Here is a 19,444-nt window from a genome sequence, read left to right on the forward strand (position 1 = left end):
AAGCAAAGGGAAGAAGAATGCAGTATCACAGTCTTGGCAAAGCTGAAATTGCACTGTAGGAAATGATGTTTGTTAAAGAGAAAGCTGTACATGGCAGAATAGAGTGAAGAATATTAAAATGTGCCTTCTCTAAACCTGGAAATTAAATTTTTGCTTCTCACTAGGAGGTCTATAGCCTCTTCTTCCTTGCTATTTCTTAGATCATCTGCTTTAGTTATAGTCTAGCAATTTGTTCAACAAATTTCTTACACTTCCACTCCAGTGGCCTCCTTTCACTATATTACTCATTGCTGGCTTTCTATATCTGCACCTACTTCAGGCTTTACTGTCCCTTTGTGAGCAACCTGCCTCAGCTTCAGTTTTACGCAAACAGGATCTCTTACCTCCCTTTCTCACAGTTTCATTTTCTTTTGTATCACTTTGAATTATGGATGCCTTTCACCAACATTATTATTTAACCAGCTGTGGTTTTTATTCTGCAAAGTACCTGCCTTATTCATCATTTGCAAAAATTATTTATTTAGTGACCTCTTTTTCACAATATTATTCTTGCCTCTTTGAAAATTAATTTCTAGGACTACAAGGGTAAGGTCTGTGGGGCAGAGGTGGGGAGTAATGACTATGTTTTGTAATTATTATATCTGTGGGACTCTTTTTTTTTTTCATTTGCAGGTGTTTAAATGGTTTTTTTAATTCATGCAAATCTCAGCCAGAAGTCTAAAATAAAAAACATTGATGTAGAGGGATGAAGATGGGTGGATAGTCCTCTGCCTGCACACAGAGCTATGGTCTGGAAACTATGTAGGCAGTTGCTGCAACCACTGACCTGATAATAAATCCTGCTTTATTTCACTTGCCTGTAATTAAGGAGTTTACTGTTGCAAACACTGAAGTCTGCAAGTGGGGACTGATTCCACCAAATACACTAAGACAATATATTATAGAGGGCACATTTTATATTTACAGCATAATATAAATACTTTATGGTGGTAATAACAGAAAAAAAAAAGTGATTCTCAAAGAAAAAACGTTCTGACTCACTTATTAAACCAATGTAATTTGGAAATGCCTCTTCTGTAGCTGATGGTGGAGATGTGTCAATAGAAAATTGCCTTTTTACTTTTTTTTTTTAATAGAAAGAACTTAACAAGAGCAAACTTATCCTATCTTTCAAAATCTTTAGATTCCTTACAGAAGTATGGAGTTGCAGATAACTACAATAGAGTTCAGATTGCATGGGATATATGGAGGCTTAGCCCCATCTTTACTGGTGCTTAAAATATATGAAATCAGGCAGTTAAAATGCAGAGACACTGACAAACCATATGGAAGAGAGTTATCAAGAGTTTTCAAGCAATACAGGTTTTGTTGTTTCACCCTGTGCCATACACTGGAGCTAAAACGTGGTGAGCCTGTTGTGATAAATTGGAGACACAGACTTATGTAATGTATTCAAGGTCAGATTTCATTGTGAAAAAGGAGGAAAAAAGTATCTACTTCCCCAGCCCCTTGGTAATGATATGCCAGCCCAAACAACATTTTAAAACAAAAGTGACATTCTCATTGATCATGGTATCTAGTGTACTATTACATTAAATTGCTGTTTAATTTATATGTCTTCAGGTAGTTGCAGTCACTGTCCAAGGAGTCCCCGAGAGTGTTCCGCTGCCAGAAATTAGTGCTCTGAACTCCACAGCATTACATTTAAGCTGGGGTGCACCCAAGAAACCAAACGGGATCATCAGAGAGTACCAGATCAGTCAAGTGGGGAGAGGACTTATATACATTGATGCTGCAGGCAGAATGCAGCACACAGTGTCAGGTAAGGAGGCAGAGCTCTTTGACAGGCTAATGTCCTGTCCTTAAGATATAAGACAGTATTAATATATTTAAAGCGCTACTTATCAGTAACTTTGAAATCCCCAGCACTGTGCACAGTTTGGAACGCTTTATCATGACTTTACATATCTTAAATTTATTTTTTTCCAGTCTCTTTCATTTCTAGCTCTGTTTGTTAAAATATTAATATATTTAATTTCAAAATTTTAAAATAAATCTATCCAGCTCAATTGAAGATGCATGCTTTGTAGTGTGCTCAAGGACTTAGATATTCTGTGTAGGCAGCCATCCCTTCATACAGATTCAACTCTCTCTTTTAACATCACTGATGTGCAGCAGTGCAGCTGTGAATGTGTAGCAGGGTAAGATCGAGAAGGATCCAGTACTTTATGTCTGAGATAATGAAAGGAAGACAGAACAGGAAAGATCCCAAATTCTGTCTATAATATTATATATTGCTTATAGCCATTTTCTAAAAACTTGATGAAAGAAGCTTTATTCCAGGGATTCTGGGGGAAGGTTTGGCTCAGACCTCAAATGTATTTTTTTCCCATATTCAATTTTTAGTTGTTTTTGAATGTTACACTGAGCCAAAATTCCTCTTAGAAATGCTTCTGTTGAACACAGAGCAGAAACATAAACATTAGGGGATATATTTTATTTTCATTCTTTGACCTTAGGTTGCTCATTAAATTTTTATATCTCACAAATGCATTAATTTTTTCCCTAGTTTTTGCCCCACAAGTAGGAAATTTAATTATTCCTATGTTGTACACACCATATGACAGCCAGCCAAAGAGCAGAATTTGACTTAGGGCACATAAATGCCTCTAGAGCATAGATGGCACTCTCAAATACTCCTCAAAGCATGAGTCCTGAGTCAGGGTGGATTCCTTAGTGCTTTAAAAGAGTTTGTCTCTGCTATAGTCACTCACAGAAGAGCAAGATTGCTGTTCCTCTTTGACAATATAATGCTCAAGTGTGAAATTCATCAACGATGTATTACTCCTATCTCCATATTCAGTGCTTCTGGACATGAGGTTTTAGCTGGAGTTGGTGGTACATGTTTTAGAATTGCTGTTTTAAGTTTACACTGCAAAGAAGGAACATTCCAACAAGGAATGATTTATCAAACCCATTGAAAAATATTTCTCATGCTCCTCCAGGGCAGTTATATCTCCATTTTAATGCCAACAATACTTAGCAGTTGGAAGTGAGAGGAGATGAAATTAATTCCTGAGAAACAAAGATCTTTTTTTTCTTTTGTGTGCCTGTTCTGTTAAGCCACTGTCCAGTGCGGCCATGTTTAGCCAGGAATTAAATAAGTGATCATTCCTCCTGACAGTCATAATCAAATCTTTTTGCTGTTTGCTGCAGGAGCTTCCTTGGGTAATATTGTAGAATTCATGAGAGTGATTTAGCAATGTGGGTAACTATTGCTCTCTAAATTAAAAGAATACAATAAAATAATCAAATTCACTTCATACATAATCTCAAATGTTTGAACTGTTTGTTTTATTCCCTGTGGATGTATGTTTCGATTTTCCCATTATCGTTGCTTTTTCTTTTTCTTTTTTTTTTTTTTTTCCTCTCCAAAACTGCTTGCTTTTCCCTGAGCAACAGTTGAACATTAATTAAGCTGTAGTATTAGTATTTGTGGAGACTTTGAATCTCGGGTCTTGCAAATGGCAGACGTGAAGGCGAGCACCTTGCCACGGCACCATTGTCTTGCTGCTTATTTTTAATTACATCAAAGCTTTGGAAACATGATCCCAGAAATGCTTTGTGGGAATAGCGGTGAATGTGCTCATCATGTGAAATCCATAAATTGCTTATAATCCTCTCAAGATGTTAAAAAAAGCATTAAGTAATTGAAGACAGGAAGTCCTCAGTTAATTATTTAGAGGTGTTATCAATGCTTTAAGCAAACTGAAGCATTTTCTGCTATCTCACTGAGTTGAATGCCACTGGGACCTAGGGGCAGCAGCCATCATCTTCTCATATTCTCTAATGCAAACAGCACATGGCAGCTTGTCAATAAAAGACCTTTTTATATCATTTATTACTGAACACTTCCAGTACCCTGTACAGAACAATTTGGATGACAGTTATGGCATTGTTTCACTTTGTGTTACTACTACTTTACAAATGGGCCTGTTAATGCTTTGCAGTGGGGCCAGGCAGAGGGTAAGACTGAGGAAAATAATTAGGGGAATTGTAAAAGAAAGCCAAGAGTGCCCTCTTCAGCAGCAGCGGGTGGGTTTATAGAAAAGGTTCTTCTCAACTCCCCCCTTTTAATACCCCAAAGTTAATATCCTAAGTAAGAGGCTTTATCAGCAATTTGTAGGATCAATCATTTTTAGGTCAAAGCCAAGGAAGATAATGAGTATTTATTTTAGTAAAATAAACAATAGTATGAATACTTTATGACTGAATAGTTTGAAATTCTTTCATCTGAACATATTCTCCATTTCAGGGTGATGAAATCTGAAGAGATACCAAAGTGTTGTCATTGGTCAAGTCTATCTCCACATGCAGCACTGAATCATTAATAATATTTACCTGAAGGAAACTCTTGGGGGTGAAGGGGTTGTGTGAGGCTGTGGTCAGCAATCTGACATCCTCCTGAGTAAAATTCCCACAGTGGGGCCCAAGAATGTTATCCTGGGAGCTAATTACTGACCTTGCTGGAGCCATACCCACAAATGGAGACAAACAGTATCAGAAGGAATTGATTTAGCTAATAGAACAATGCATTCTTAAAAAAAACCCCACTGTTCCACAGCCTTTTGGCAAATGACATATGCTGCAACAATATAATAGACTGCTTAAGTTGACCAAAAAAAAATCTTAAAAATTTCCCACAATAATAAACCAAAAAAGAAGAGGAGAGGAGAAATATGATCTGGTGAACAATCAAGTAGAGACATTAGAAAAGCAAAATGCTGTTTATATTTCAATATTATTTTACTTGTTATTTTTATTACAAATTACATACATAGATTTGCACAGAGTTTTCCAAGCATAAGACAAGATGTCTAATGGAAAGCTTTAATAATCTAGGTAAAAATCTGCTGTGACTGCTCCATATATGGCTAGAATTAAAGGTATCAGAATTTCACCAATAAATTTAGTGAAACCATGTACTCTTTTTTAGTGCTCATTTTTCTCTTCTAAGTGTAGTTGTAAATGAGTATTGCTTTATTATGCATGTTTCCTTTAAAAGTGAACATGACTCCCTTTAGGGGAATTCAAGTAATTTGTTGCCACAGTAATCTTTTCTATCCTGAAATGTTAAATACTTGGCTTTCCTCCATGCCTCTGCCTCTCTCCAGTCTGCAACTGTCATTTTCTCCCTCCTAACTTTTATACACAGTGTTGAGATTAGTTTTCTTCTCTTCCAGTTCATGATTAGGTTACAGCAAGGGCTGTCCCTCTGAGTCATCTCCTTATTTTCTCTCCTTCACATCTTGTTCAATTTGTTAAGCAGCCTGCATGTCTTCCATTCAGTATTTTACCATCCTACATAGTTGCTGCTTCTTCTTTCATTGTATTTGTTTGTAATATATTTTAATTAAAATATCTTGGTACAGGATGTAAGCAAGGATTTGTTTATAAACAAAGGTCTTGCAGAGGCTTTTTTGTTGCCACAGAATTGCATTGTTCTTGAAATAATTCCATTTAGACACAGGAGCTACATCAAAAGCATGCTGTTAAGACCAGAAAGCCACTTGCTTAAAAATTGACCTATATAATACCTATGAATTGACCTTTATAATCATAAATCAGCCTCTTCCACACAAACAGTCCACATTACACAGCAGTACAGTCATTTGTTCATAGAGCTACTGCCTCGTTCAGTCCACAATCTGTGCCTCTTCCAGGGAGGAATAAAATGAAGCTCCTGTATGGAGAACTGCTGCCTCAGCTTTGGCTGTGTTTAGTGGATTAATTCCTTCTGGGAGTCTCAGTGTAGATGGGTCTAATCGTGCTTCTGCCTAGAGCTACACTCCCTTTCAAGGAGACAGGAACATGGGAACGTGGAGCACAGGGAGAGAGGCAGCTGGGACAGTGCCAGCCCAGAGGGACCAAACGTGGATCGCTGTGGGCTGGTGGCATGGACTGCCGAAGGGAGTGGCCTGACATCCGGGGCTTTCATATTTGTTCAAGCTGTGGTACTGAGGAAGGCACTTCTCAGTCTTTCACAGTTTGTCACAACCACCTCTTCTTCATTTTCATTACCTTGCCTAAATTTCCTGAGCTTTCAGAGCTGCAGCTGAAGTCACCAGTTGTGCTTGGATATTTAAAGTTTTGCGTAACACCAGGTAGTCTGACAGCCAGGTCCAAGGAATACCAAATGACTTCCTGGCAGCTCCAAGGCGATTTTTGGTTCTCTCAGTCTCTTGGAGTCGGTATCCTGATTCTGAGAGAGAAATTCTCTTTAATGTTTTTGACTTTATGTGTTTTTTTATGGAATTGGTTGGGGGGGATTTTTTGTTTTGGTACTGTTTTAAGACATTTGAAATGTTCAGTAAGTTGGTGTTAGTGAAGCATGTGTACACTCTAGGGGTGGACACTACAAGAAAAAGTCTCAAATTGCAATTAGTCAGGCCGGAGACCACATGTTGGAAGGAGTTTTAGAAAGGACTGTGCCACAAAGCCTGTGAACAAAAGGGGATCGGTTTGTATTGTGCAATGTCCTGGCACTGGGAATTCACAAGTTTTTGAGTGTTTAGTTTTGCAATTTTAATATTTTCAAAGAGATTTTGTGTGTAATTTGCTTCTTGTATTTTTTGTATCCTTTACATTCAGGAACAGGAATCTTTATTTGATGTATTATGAGGTGTTAACAAGGGGGTCCTTGAATATGTGAGAAACGGGTTTTTGATGTTTGTGCCTGGTGATATCTTAAAGATCAATTTTGAGAAATATCTGAAAGAATAGTTTGCTGAAGGTGCTGTGTTGTGGGCTAGAGGGTGCTGTGTGAAGATGGCTAACCAGCAGTTCAAGCTGAGCTCTAAGGTGATCTCACAGTGGTCTGCATCTTTAACAATTTAACTACAAGAAGCCTTTAACGGGTGCACAGAATTGGCTATTCTAAAAGCTCAGTATCTTAGCCAAATGATAAGTGCAATTTTATGAGGATTCCACAGGCAATTTGATGTCAAATCTGAAGTCATCGACACACAGCACAAGGATGTTTGAAAATTTCCAAGGAAAAGGCAAAGCAATATATTCTCTTCTCATCTCATTCAAGGATCTACAGCATAGAAGGTTTGAGCTGAAAAAATAAAAATTTAAAATTACAACTAAAATTAATATCTTGTAATGAGGGCTTGGTTGTCAGTTCAGCTTCTAACTGCTTTGTATCATTTATTGTAAAGTCTTGTATCAAATAGGGTAAAAATAGAGGGAAAAAAATAGAACTTGGGAAGGTGGCAGGAGTATCCTTGGACTTATTTGCAATGTTGTAGAAGGTTTCATGTACAAGTGTGTATTTTATTATCTTATTATTGCAAATGTATTTGTAATACATTTTCAAAACATTAAAGGCTATTCAGGTTTTCAAGTCCAAAACTCTAAGCAATTGCACTTTCAGGTGTTTTTCTGCATTTCAAGTGTCATCTCAGTTTTTTGAGTTAAAGTTGATTCAGGTATATGAGGGATATCCATAGATCCATTGCAGCATAGACAGATATTCAGTCTGAATTGGTTTTTGGGTCTTTTAAATCAGTAGAGTATATATGTCTAAATTAGTGAGAATTCACCATTTCAGTATTGTTCAAGTATAATATCAGAATAGCTTATATTTTATGTTTGCCAAAAATGCTAAAAGTTAACTTTAAGTCCAGTAACTTTCTATGCAGCAATATAATTCTTGGAATGGTTGATGTCAACATCTCAGCCTAAACTCTATTTGCTCTTTTTAGGTCTGCAGCCATACACTAATTACAGCTTTGTGCTTATTGCATGCACATCTGCTGGGTGTGCTTCCAGCCAACCACTTTCAGGTCAAACTTTACAAGCTGCTCCTCATGGTAAGGGAGAAAATCATTCTTATAGAACTGCAAAGAGATGGTCGTATGGGCTTGTGTTTTCTGACGGATTAACAAGGTGCACAACTCCACTGTCATCCATCAAGCTATCATGTAGAAGTTTACACGAGAGAATCTGTCTCTCTTGGAGTTTTTGTATCTTGCTACATATACCTTACTGCCTGGCACTGCATTTATACTTTCTTGTTGTAAAAATTTCCCCAAATTCATCTCTAATTTCATTAGCTTCATTAACAAAGTCAGAATTAGAAGATTAATATTTTTTAAAGCACAAATGAATATGCAGAGACTACTGGGCGAATAAAGGCTGCAGCCTTTGGCCTCATTCTCCATTAATCTTTACCTTGTCTAATTGGTTGCATTTGTTATATGACAAATACAAAAAGTGTGTTAAATTCTGTCATTCTCCCTGGCAATGTCTTATGTTTTCATTACATTGCTGAAAACAGCAGCACGAGTATTGGAAAAGAAAAAAAAACACACTTTTGAGTTTCTGTCATAAAAATAAAATTGTGTCATTTTGATTTTAATAGGGGTATGGCCAAAACCTCATCATATCATAGTCAGCTCAACAGAAGTGGAAATGTACTGGAGTGAACCAGAGGAACCCAATGGACTCATTACTCATTATCGATTATTCCGTGATGGGGAGCAGATTTTCCTGGGTGGCAGTACAGACCTGAATTTCACAGATGTTAACCTGCAGCCTAACAGTAGGTAAGGCATGTTAAAGAGCCCTGGTAACAGGTGAAAGACCTTGAAAAACATAGGTACTTGTGTTAGTGAAATGTACAAAATATAACTTATTTTGAACAAAAGAAAACTTTCTTAAAATATTACTTTATTACTGAAAATTGGTAGAGCACTTTTAGGAGTCTTTCAAATGTTAGAAAGATATTAATCAAAGCAAGCACTTTTAATTTTTGTTTTGTTTTTGAGAATAGGTCATTCTGATTCAAAGAAGCAAAGCTTTTTTTATTTTTTTTTTCTTGGATGGTTTTTGGTAGCTCAATGACCAGTATTTTTCCATCATGGAATATACTCTGAAAAATTTCAGGCTTTATATGACAAATAGCATTGCACATGGTATATAATGTTCCAGTGCAAACTGAACATACAGGCTCAAATGTGACTGCTGATATTTTTATAGAAGTAAGTCTGAAATTAGTTTTGACACTTTTTGAGTCAATACTTCTCTTACTTATGTAAGCTATTTTGAATTTTAATATTAATATTTTGTATAATATTTAGTATTAGTATTTGAGTTTTGGTATCTAAGGTTCTATAGTAATTAATATTCTATGTTACTTTTCTCACATTAAGAAAACTTAAATGTGAAATCTTCACTAATGCAGTATTTTTAATCCTCATTGTATTCACTTTAAATTGGCGAAAATGGAAATGTTCTGTTACTGATATGCCTGAAGCTTCTAACTGCAGTGTCTACTGATCTTTTTGTGTTTGTGCAGATATGTTTACCAGCTGGAAGCCAGCACTTGGGGCGGCAGCAACACTAGTGATAAATATGTTATACAAACACCAGCAGGAACACCAGAGAAAATTCATGTCCCATATAATGTCACAGTAATTGATGCATATTCTATATTTCTAGCTTGGGATGTGCCAGGTAAAAATGTATTTCTATGTAGTACTTTGTAGCAGAATGAAAGGATTAAAAAATTAGTATTTCCAGGTAGGCAGCTGAATCATTCTGATATTTTTATTCTTCATATTTAATTTTAATGTTTGTGATTTAAATACCCAATATCTAAAGCTGTTATGTCCTAGAGACATATTATTTTAATAATGTTGCTCTAGATACTTGACATGGGTATTGTGAGGTTTAGCTGAGCAAAGCCCTGCATGTTTTGGTGTTATGAACTATTACTGAGTGCAAATATTAATGAAAAATAATAATTAAAAAAACCAAAAAATTATAAGTTTTCTGTTCGTACTAACCTGAGTTATCGTCAGGGAAACCTGATAACCTTTTAGGTTGTGTGACAGAGATCCTATGCCAGCTTTGACCTGATTGAGTAAATTTTACTTGCCCGAGCACCTTAGTGAAATGTGAATATGTTACTTGGCAGTAGGGTGGATCAGCAAAGGCCCAGAAGTATTTTTCTTCTAATTATTCTTCTCCTGAACATGATCAAGTGGCCTTTACCTGCTATAAAGTTGGGCTAACAGGAATAATTGATTTATAGAATCTTTTTGTAAGAGAAGCTATGCAATGTTTCATCAATATAGATCATAGCTTAAGTGATTGGAGCACTTTACTGATGTTACAAAAATTATATGCTGTATTTATTGTAGGACAATGAGAGCCTTGTAATGAACAATCTTTTGTCTAGTGTAGTTCATTTCCAAAAAGGTGTGTTTTCTACTTTGTAGATACTGGGTTTTTTCAGTTAAAATTTCGTCTTTTTTTTTAGAAATTTCAGATGTTTGCATGTTGCAATAATAGCCATATGTGTTTTATCAATGAATTCATGGGAGTTTTTAATATCTCTTGTTCCTAATTATTTAAGATGTTCTATCCTTGCTTAGCAAGGGTCAATTGGCATTAAAAATAAAGTCACCTGGAAAAAATATTTTGACTTCAAGACTGGGATTGCAAGTATTGTGGCAGTGCTTAGCAGTGCTCACCCTACCCATTTAAGCAATGATTAATAAATCTATAATACCCTGAGCTGTCAATCTTTTAGTTTTCAGGAGCACAAAATCCATTATAGAAATGCTATAATATATGAAAAAGATTAAAATCTTAAATTAAACTTTCCCCCCTACTGTCTGAAAGGATTTAGAACCCTGCAGAAGGCAGGTGAATTCAAATGGCATATAATCTACAGTTGGTTTTATTGGAAAGTGACTCATGCTGTATTATAGTTTTGATAATAAATATAATTTAAGGTACAAAATGTTCAGCAACATTATAAATAGATTTAAAACACAAGAATGTATTGGAATAGCATAGGCTGTGAAGGGGCATTTCCCAGGAAAGCTTGTCCTTATTCTAGACCATTTCCAGCTGCTTAAATTCCTGTTACTTACAGTAGCTTACAAGCCTGCAAGGAGAACCAGGCTCTGTGTAGTACATTGCATTATGTTGCAATTAAGATTATGCACAGAAAGGTCTGTCTGTCCCTGAAACCACACAATCAGAGGGATGAGAAGGAGGCTGGACATTATGGATCTGCAGAAGATGCAGGGTTCATGTATTCACACATCTGTAGAAATCATTCTCCTTAGATGGGAAGGGATTCTTTCCAGATATTGGGACACACCTTGAACACTTATCTCACTTCTGTGGATATTTGATAACTTCTTTGCCTTCTTGTTGTGGGGCTAATTATTTAGGTTTTTAAATATGAAGAAGAGATTTTCATACTGTGCGTCTGTTGGGTATTGTCCTGGTTTCAGCTAGAACGGAGTTCATTTTCTTCCTAGTTAAGAAAAAGTCAGGAAAGCAAATCTTGCTGTTCCTTTTATTATAGTAGTTCAGGGCCACTAGCTGATCTTATAAGAATGGGGAGTACTAACAGCAGAGAAATGTTATGAATGTTACTGAAAGCTAGAATACTACTAATGCTGCTAAAGCCTGTGGGCAGAAGCATAGTTCTATGCAGAAGCTAGGAAATTAATTACTGACCCTTCATAATCCTGCTTTGTGCTCAGTCTGAGGTCCTTTGTGGTTCTGGAGTTTTTGGTTTTTTTTTTCCTTAAGAGTAAGGCTGCAGAGGATGCAGGTGGAGGTTTATTCTGGAAGTTCTGATCTTCTGGAATGGCATAGATCCCATTAACATGTCCTATCATACAGGTGTCTGGGGTCACGTACATCCCCAGCTTGGTAGGATTAGCATAAAGTGTCTACTGCTTCTTATCCTTATTTATGTCCATGTACATAGAGTATTTTTCTTTTTCTGATCTATTGCCTTTTTGTGCATAAATCCTCGTCTCACAATAGGCTACATTGAGGCAACCTAAATTTTCCTTATAAACTTAGAATGCACCTTTATTTATAAGGATTGTCAGGCTTGGCAGTCACTCTTGGACAAAACTGTTCTTTTCACTGGTGTAGACTCAATGTCAAAAAAAGTACTTTTAATTAACAAAGTTTTGATGAGAAGGTACTTGTTCATAGTGTCTTCCTGTCTGTGGATATCAGGAATGCTTTGGCATTCTGTCTTATCTGCTGTAATAAATTTGGATCAAATAATCACCCTCAGGATTAATTATGGACACATCGTATTACACAGACCTTCCTCTTGGATGCTCTCATTATAACATTTCAGCATCTGTAATACATCTAAATCATGTGAATTTATATATCTGTAGTATTTCAAAACTCCTGACTTAGCTAAAGAGCAAGGTGGTCCAGTAGTGGTTAAAGTGATGCATTCAGAAAAAAATACTTGACACACCTCACTCACTGAGGAAAATAGAGCTTTATTTTCTGAAATAGGCATTCCATTATCTTATGTGGCATTGCCTCAGTGCACAGACCTCAGAGATATGGCACATTTCACTGATATGCTAAGGAGGGATATGTTACAATTATTATGGAACTGTTAGTGCCATGGATAGAGACAGAAGAGCCAAATGGAAAAAAACCCCATCACATAATTTTCCTAAGGTATATCCATAAATGTTATTGATAGGTAGGTAGGTAGCCATCCTGCATTCCAGCTCATTGACAACCCCACTGGTCCTCACTGGGGACCTGATTCTTCTGGGTGTCTTCAGTTCCTGCTGGTGGTAACCTGAAAGCTGAACATGCTCAAAATAGGACCCTGTCCTCTGCTCCTCAGATATCTGCTTCATATGTTAATGATCAACAGGATTAAAATATTTTCTTTTTCATCTTGTTATAACACTCTATCCACCTCTAGGTTTGCTTGTCAGTTAGAATGACAGTTGTATGAAATCTGGATTCTCACTTTATTCTTCTTGGGATCAAACATTTGAATACCACATATTTATTACAGCTTCCCCAGCTAACCTTCTTTCTTGTGGACTGGCAAATGGAAGTTTTGATAAAAAGTCACATGCTCTCATTTTTGGTTTTTTTGAGTAAATTATTGTTTGCTCCACCTCTCTGTAGGATAAGCTTTTCAAGTTCAATATCTGAAGTTCTGCATCTTGCAAACAGTCAGCATCTCCAGCTGTTACTGTTTTCAGAGTCTTGATGGGATTCCATGATGCAACCAGATTGATACATCTGGATATTTGAAGCATAATGTAAATAGTTAATCTCAGGAAGCCAAATAGATTATTTTGTTTTGTGAATTTAAATATTAAAATATAACTGTAAAAGAGATGATGTTCCTGTTTCAGTATTTGTTTCCTATAAGTGAAGAAGTTTAGCTATTTTCCTTTAATTGTGATCTGATTTCACATCATAGTAAAGAATTTTTCAGCAATTAACTTCAAATGGATTCTGTGTGACCAGTCTCTTAGTCTGTGACTTTTTATCCCAATTGTAAGCATCTTGTGCTGCAAATTCTATTTTTGACCTAGCCTAGTTTTGAAGCACACAGAGCCATCAAACCTAATTTGCAGAGTTTTGCACATAATTGTCCATTAAATGTTATCCAAATATGCCCAGAAAAACCCAGGGTTTCATTTGATTGATTTGTCCCATTGCAAAACATGCACCTGCTGTGAAATGAAGTCACAGAGGAAAAAAAGTGGAATAATTTAACTTTTTTGTTTGTAAAGATAATCAGGGTTTTTCTGATTACATCTTAACTTCATAAATGTTAAATAACCTATCAGCATCTAGTTGTTGTAAATTATGAAAAAGAGTATTGCTGGGAATATTAACCAACTAAATCCTTATTCTTTAGTGAACATGAAAATGTGTTATGGCAGGTTGTCATTGTGCTCATGGTAACTTTGACACCAAATAACAAAACTGCCATTTGCATTTAGGGTAAATTGGTTCACTTGTGCTTTTACGGTTCCTTTTATTCTGACATAAATTTATGAACTCTGGAACTAACCAAGTCATGTGGTTTCCCAGATGACTTTAACAAATATGCCCATTTCATTTCCTTCAGTCATCAGAGCACACAAGGTAGTGGTTTCAGACTGGCTGCAGATGCTGAAGGCTGTTCTGAACAAAAGGGGTTTTTTGCAAGTTTCTGTGTTTTAAGAGTATATATTACAATTTTTCAGATTAGGAAATGATCCTTTGATCTTCGTAGTCAATGAATTTGATCAAAGTGTGGAAGGATTCCATTGGACACTGGAATTTTTCAGGATGCTTATGTGATTTTATTTACAATTTCACTTTCACTTCTTGAGAGTATTTTTCTCCTGAGCATGTTTATTATTGGTATCATTCCTAATATAGTGCAACATTTAGCAGAATTTTAAGATTTTGTATTTCAGGTATGAGGTGATGTTTTTTTAATAATTTGTGATGTGGACTGAACACTGTCCAACGTTGTTGGATAGGTCATTTATTTTGAAATACGTGTCCTTTGCTGCATACTGATGGTTGGATTCAGCTGTCCTTGTTTGTATTTAATCTTCTTGGGAAATCGAGCATTCTGAATAGCTTCAATTTCAAAGGTTTCTGGTGATTTTTGCCTAGAATAAATACACTGATGAGATGCAAAAAACTGAATTATATCACTCTCATAAAGGAATGGGTTTTTCTAGCTGAAATGTCTGGTCAGTTTTCAGGACTGGAGAAGAAGGGGACCTTAACTAGGAGATTACATAAAGGTTTTTATTGGTGTGCTCTGTACCATTTGAAACTCTTTCAAATACTCTGTTGTATACTTTACAGACGCTCCAATTTTAGGGTGGAAATACTACTGCTACTACTACAAACTGAAATAATAATAATAATAATTTGTCTTTAACAATATATTTTTAATTACTGGAAAAATTTTACACTGCAAATTCAAGTGCACTCTTCTGGAACATTTCATCTTCCATATATCAGGCAAAAATAATTTTCTTTGATGCAAAACCAGTCTACCTCAAGATCACCTCTCAGAGGTTTACTCTGTAGCATCGTCCTTGATTTAGAAAGTTACATTTCTGTTATTCCATTCTTAATGATTAGATCTTGGTATTTTTCTTGTAACTTTTACACTGAAGAAGGAAAATTTTACAGAGGAATTCTTGCATTTTTTGTTTCCTTCTCCCTTCACCTTTTCCAACAGCTCCTAACAATATCTTTGTTCTTTCTGTAAGCTGAGCAGTTGAATAAGACTGAAGTCATGGCTCTACTTCAGGGCTATTTTTCAGCTTTTTAGTGTAATGGCATTTTCTTTGTCTAGTATCTAGTCGGGCAGCCGAATGTTATTTCTTTGGGATTTTTATATTCTCTTTTTCTTATGAGAATTGTAAAAACATGGCGTTACAAAGATTTTTCTGATCTTTCAAAGTACATCAGTTGTTCATAGTACCAGAACTAAACTTGAAATCCCTGATTTCTTGCAAACTTTTGTTTTTTAGTTATATATATTCACATACATACTTAGCTAAAAAATACCATCTAACAGATGCACAACAGTGGGAACAAAATGCTCTTTGTAGCTTCAGGGTAGTAGTATCAACATAGATGCTTTATCAGAAAAGGACCAAAATTGTAATTAGGAGAAAAAGCTGAGTTGTTTTCCAAAGTTACAAATGGAAAGATTCTCAAGGTCTGGACAAGTCTCAGAACTGCTCACAGGCATCTGGTCCTTGTTGCAGTCACAAAGACATCTCTGTGACATCTAAAGTAGGTGTTATGTTGAAAGAGAAATGTGATTTTACTGATCAGATATATCTTGACTCATCTCAGAAAGGAACCTTGTCTGGTCTGTACTCTGTCCTTTCTTAAGGCTGTTCCTTATGTGACTGCAGAATGAAGGAAATACGCTTAATACGAACTCTTCTTTGTCCTCTTGGTTTTATGAAATTGCTGCTGTCTGCACAGATCAGTCTACAGTGGGCAAAAATGAAAAAGTCTACAGCCCATTTCCTAATAAGAAATGCTACTCAAGGAAACCAAAAATCAAACAAAACCTCCAATCAATCAACCAAACCTCTCTGAGATGCCATGTGGAAGAATAAAAGGGAACATTCAAGAACACCTGCCTGTTGTTCTAAGGGGATGGGATATGGCCTAGGTTGTTCTTCGGAAGGAACTGAGTTTTTCAGCTTCTCAAGAAAACTAAGAATTGACTGCATGGGAATAGGAATAGATGGAGGAAATGTTTGAATTCAAATACTAAAAAATGAGAGAGTTTTTTTTTTTAACAAAAACTGAAGAGTTTGTTTTTACATCGTTTAAAATTATATGTTTCTTGGCTCAAGCTATTGTATTGCACTCTACTGATGAAGCAGCCTAAGAATCTGCACTCAGCTACTGCTGTTGGGCTAAAAAGGCATAATTTGCTGAATGGTTGCAATTCACTTGTTTGATCATATGACTATTCAAACAGCAGTGCTTAGTAGCTGTTACTCCTCCAAAATACATAAAAACTGCCTGTTTCCAAGTCATAAGGTCGGTCTTCCCAGAAGTGGCAATTGCAAAACAGGCATTGACTGAATTGAATTTTGATTCTTACCTAAGAACCATAATGTCTGTCTTCCACTTATAATCTGCAGATGGATCTGTTTCAGTTTATATTTAAATGATTGTAGTTTTCAAAAGAAGCAGTAGGGAAAACCTTCGGGGGGGAGCTTACATTTAAAATTGCATGTGATGAACTGGCTCTTTGAAGTTGTCCCACACTGTTGTTAGTGTTTCAGATAATCACTGGTTCCTCTCTGTTTCACAACAGGGATATTCATTGTCAATGTGCCTTTGGAATACAACATCCTACTAAATGCAAGCAGTCCCACTCTGCTGGTGAAGCCGGTAGGACGTGCACATTTTGCCTTTGTTGATGGCCTGGATCCCTACACCCTGTATGAGATAAGAATACAAGCATGCCAGAGTGGTAAGGCAATTTAAAACACTCATCTATGTGGCTGGAAGGGATTTTCCAGGTAGATACAACTCTCCAAAACAGATGAAATTCTTTTATTGGAGTCAGTAATGGATTGGAGTCCATTATTGGAATCAAATTGAAGTCAAATGTTTACCTAGTAAAAAGAAGGCCTAGCACCTAATGAAACATTAAATATTTCTCCATGTATCATGTGTACTTTTCCATATATCGTGAATATATCAAATGGAGGTTAAAAATATGTATTTAAGGTTATGTGTGCCACTTTATTAAAAGCTCGTCACAAGCAGCTTAAAGATCTTTGAAAAAGGATGTTCAGAACTGAATCAGTTCTGTAACTACTCACCAACAAGAAGTGATCATAAAGACAGGAGAGGAGAGCCCAAAAATTAGAAATTCCCTGTCTTTGATGAAAATTTTCAAAAACCTATTGAGGTAAGTATTCTTAAAATGACAATTTTGAACCAATTTGCTCCTCACACTGCTGAAAATCAGGAGTAATTCATCAGTAGAGTTGTGGTAATTTAAAGGAGTATTTAACAATGAAATGAGGTGAAATGAGACACCATTTCCACCAGCAGCTTCTTTGCTTGATGTTCATTTGCTTTTAATGCCTTTTTTTGTTGAGGAAAAAGCTCTTATCCCTACACAAACTTCTGTTTTTTGTAGGTGGGTGTGGAGTGGGTGGTCAAACATATTCAAGAACTGCTGAAGCACCTCCCAGAGAACTGAGCCCACCTGTTGTTAAAGCAATTGGACCTGCACTCATAGAAGTAAAATGGGCACCACCCAGGAAACCAAATGGCATCATTACTAACTACTTTATCTACAGGTAAATGCCCTTATCACCTCAGATTCTTTGTCCTACTTAACGGTTCCTTTCTTTATTCCTTGATTTTTTGTGATGTAAAAAAGGTATAGAAGTACATGAAACAATATATATATTACCTTTCAAATGCTAAGTTAAAAAGCTCATCTATGGATGACCATGTTCATGGGAATATGAACTCAAGCAAGAATCATCTTCCTGAACTACAAATGACAAAAAGCATGTGAAAGTACATTTTAGAAATTCAAGGGAACAAAAAAATCTTAGAAAAATTTTGTAGGATATTATACTGTGCTTACCAGGACCGCTAGGTACAAACTTCAATCTTCTCTGATCGACAGTTGAGAATTTTGTAATGGAAAGAGGAGTAATTCACCAATTCTGAGACTTTTAAAAGCAAAAAAGGTATCTAGGTTCCTAAAACAGATCCATTTTCCAAGATAATTTATGTTCCTAAATAAGTAATCTGAACAGTGATTACAGTGCATCTGTTTAAGTACCTTGGTGTTTGTATTCATCTGCCCTGCGTAGGTTGTTGACTGATGCATTCTCTCTTGCTATGAGGAGCTTCCTAAGCCCTGTGTGAGGATTCTTCTATATAGACAGCAGTGTTTAGGGCAGTAGGAAGCTAGCAGAGCACCGATCTTTGCTGTGCCTGTTAAGCCTTTGTTAAAAGCTCACTGAAGTGATCTTCAATGGCTTCAGAAGTCAGAGAATATAAAACTCAAGACATATATTTGAGAGGGATTTAAACTCTGAAGTTCCTGAGTTTTCCAACTCTTAAGTATGTGTGGCAAACACATGCTGGGCTGATCCTAGCCTCCCACAAATAGTTTGGTACTTTTTATTATATTAGAGATGTGACTGAGAAGACAGGAAATCCAATTACCTTTTGGAATCCTCAATTATAATTAATATAAATTCACTTAAAGATGTTAGTGGTCTCTAAAAATTCCTGCTGTCTTGAAATACCCTTTTGTTTGCCTTTTCTTAATTGTCTGATCAAAACCCCAAGTCCCTCCCCTGCATAAAAAGGAATAAAGTGTATGTTATAGCCCAAGACATATCTTCACTCTGTTGGTTTTGTAAATAAAGCTGATGATTACTGCTGCTATTCCATGGCAACCATAGAAAGGGAAAACAGGAAATATAATGCAGAAAGCCTGCTTCAGTGAAAAATACTGTAAATTGAATTTGACAGCATTTGATGGCATTTGATTATTCTAGTCACAGCCAAACAATGATATAAAGAGTAATATGAAACAGAATGTGTTACTGCCTAGCAGACTCAAAAGCAATAAACCTTCCTCCAATGTGACACAATCACTTCACAATCATAATTGTAGCCTGTTTGATACCTCTGAGTACAGCAGAAGGGCACTGACTGACATAGATACATTTTGTTTTTTATTTAAAGTGAAATGAAAATGGCGCACTGGGGCTCCAGATACAATCGGTATATTCACCTACATAGGCATGAATCACTTGGCAGTTATTTCAGCTGAAGTTTAAATGTGCTTAGACAACAACAATATCAAATCTTTCTCAGATAGCTGCAAAAAATCAGAAATGGGATGTAAGCACATAGTTCTTTTTCATTTTGTAGCCACACATGGCCTTACATTGTTATAGCAGCAAGACTGCAGTATTTCTATGGGAGGTTATGGAATGTAATTTCTTCTTCAGTATGTGCCTCTTCCTTACTGCATCACTCACCACCAAAATAAATTCATTTAACTCAAAACCTGGAAGGCTTGGGG

General features: G+C 36.2%; 1 protein-coding gene across 16 annotated transcripts in view; it reads left to right on the plus strand.

Annotated features, from left to right (window-relative positions):
- Positions 1-19,444, plus strand: part of USH2A (usherin) — a 392,736-nt gene that overhangs the window by 311,110 nt on the left and 62,182 nt on the right. For all 16 annotated transcript variants that reach the window (XM_068185676.1, XM_068185675.1, XM_068185673.1 and 13 more), the window contains 6 exons: positions 1,624-1,822; positions 7,770-7,877; positions 8,429-8,612; positions 9,365-9,522; positions 16,688-16,846; positions 17,525-17,687. In XM_068185676.1, the coding sequence (XP_068041777.1) occupies positions 1,624-1,822; positions 7,770-7,877; positions 8,429-8,612; positions 9,365-9,522; positions 16,688-16,846; positions 17,525-17,687 (971 nt within the window). The remainder of the gene's footprint in view (positions 1-1,623; positions 1,823-7,769; positions 7,878-8,428; positions 8,613-9,364; positions 9,523-16,687; positions 16,847-17,524; positions 17,688-19,444) is intronic.

The sequence above is a fragment of the Anomalospiza imberbis genome, chromosome 3, assembly GCF_031753505.1.
Source record: "Anomalospiza imberbis isolate Cuckoo-Finch-1a 21T00152 chromosome 3, ASM3175350v1, whole genome shotgun sequence".
Classification (NCBI taxonomy): Eukaryota; Metazoa; Chordata; class Aves; order Passeriformes; family Viduidae; genus Anomalospiza; species Anomalospiza imberbis.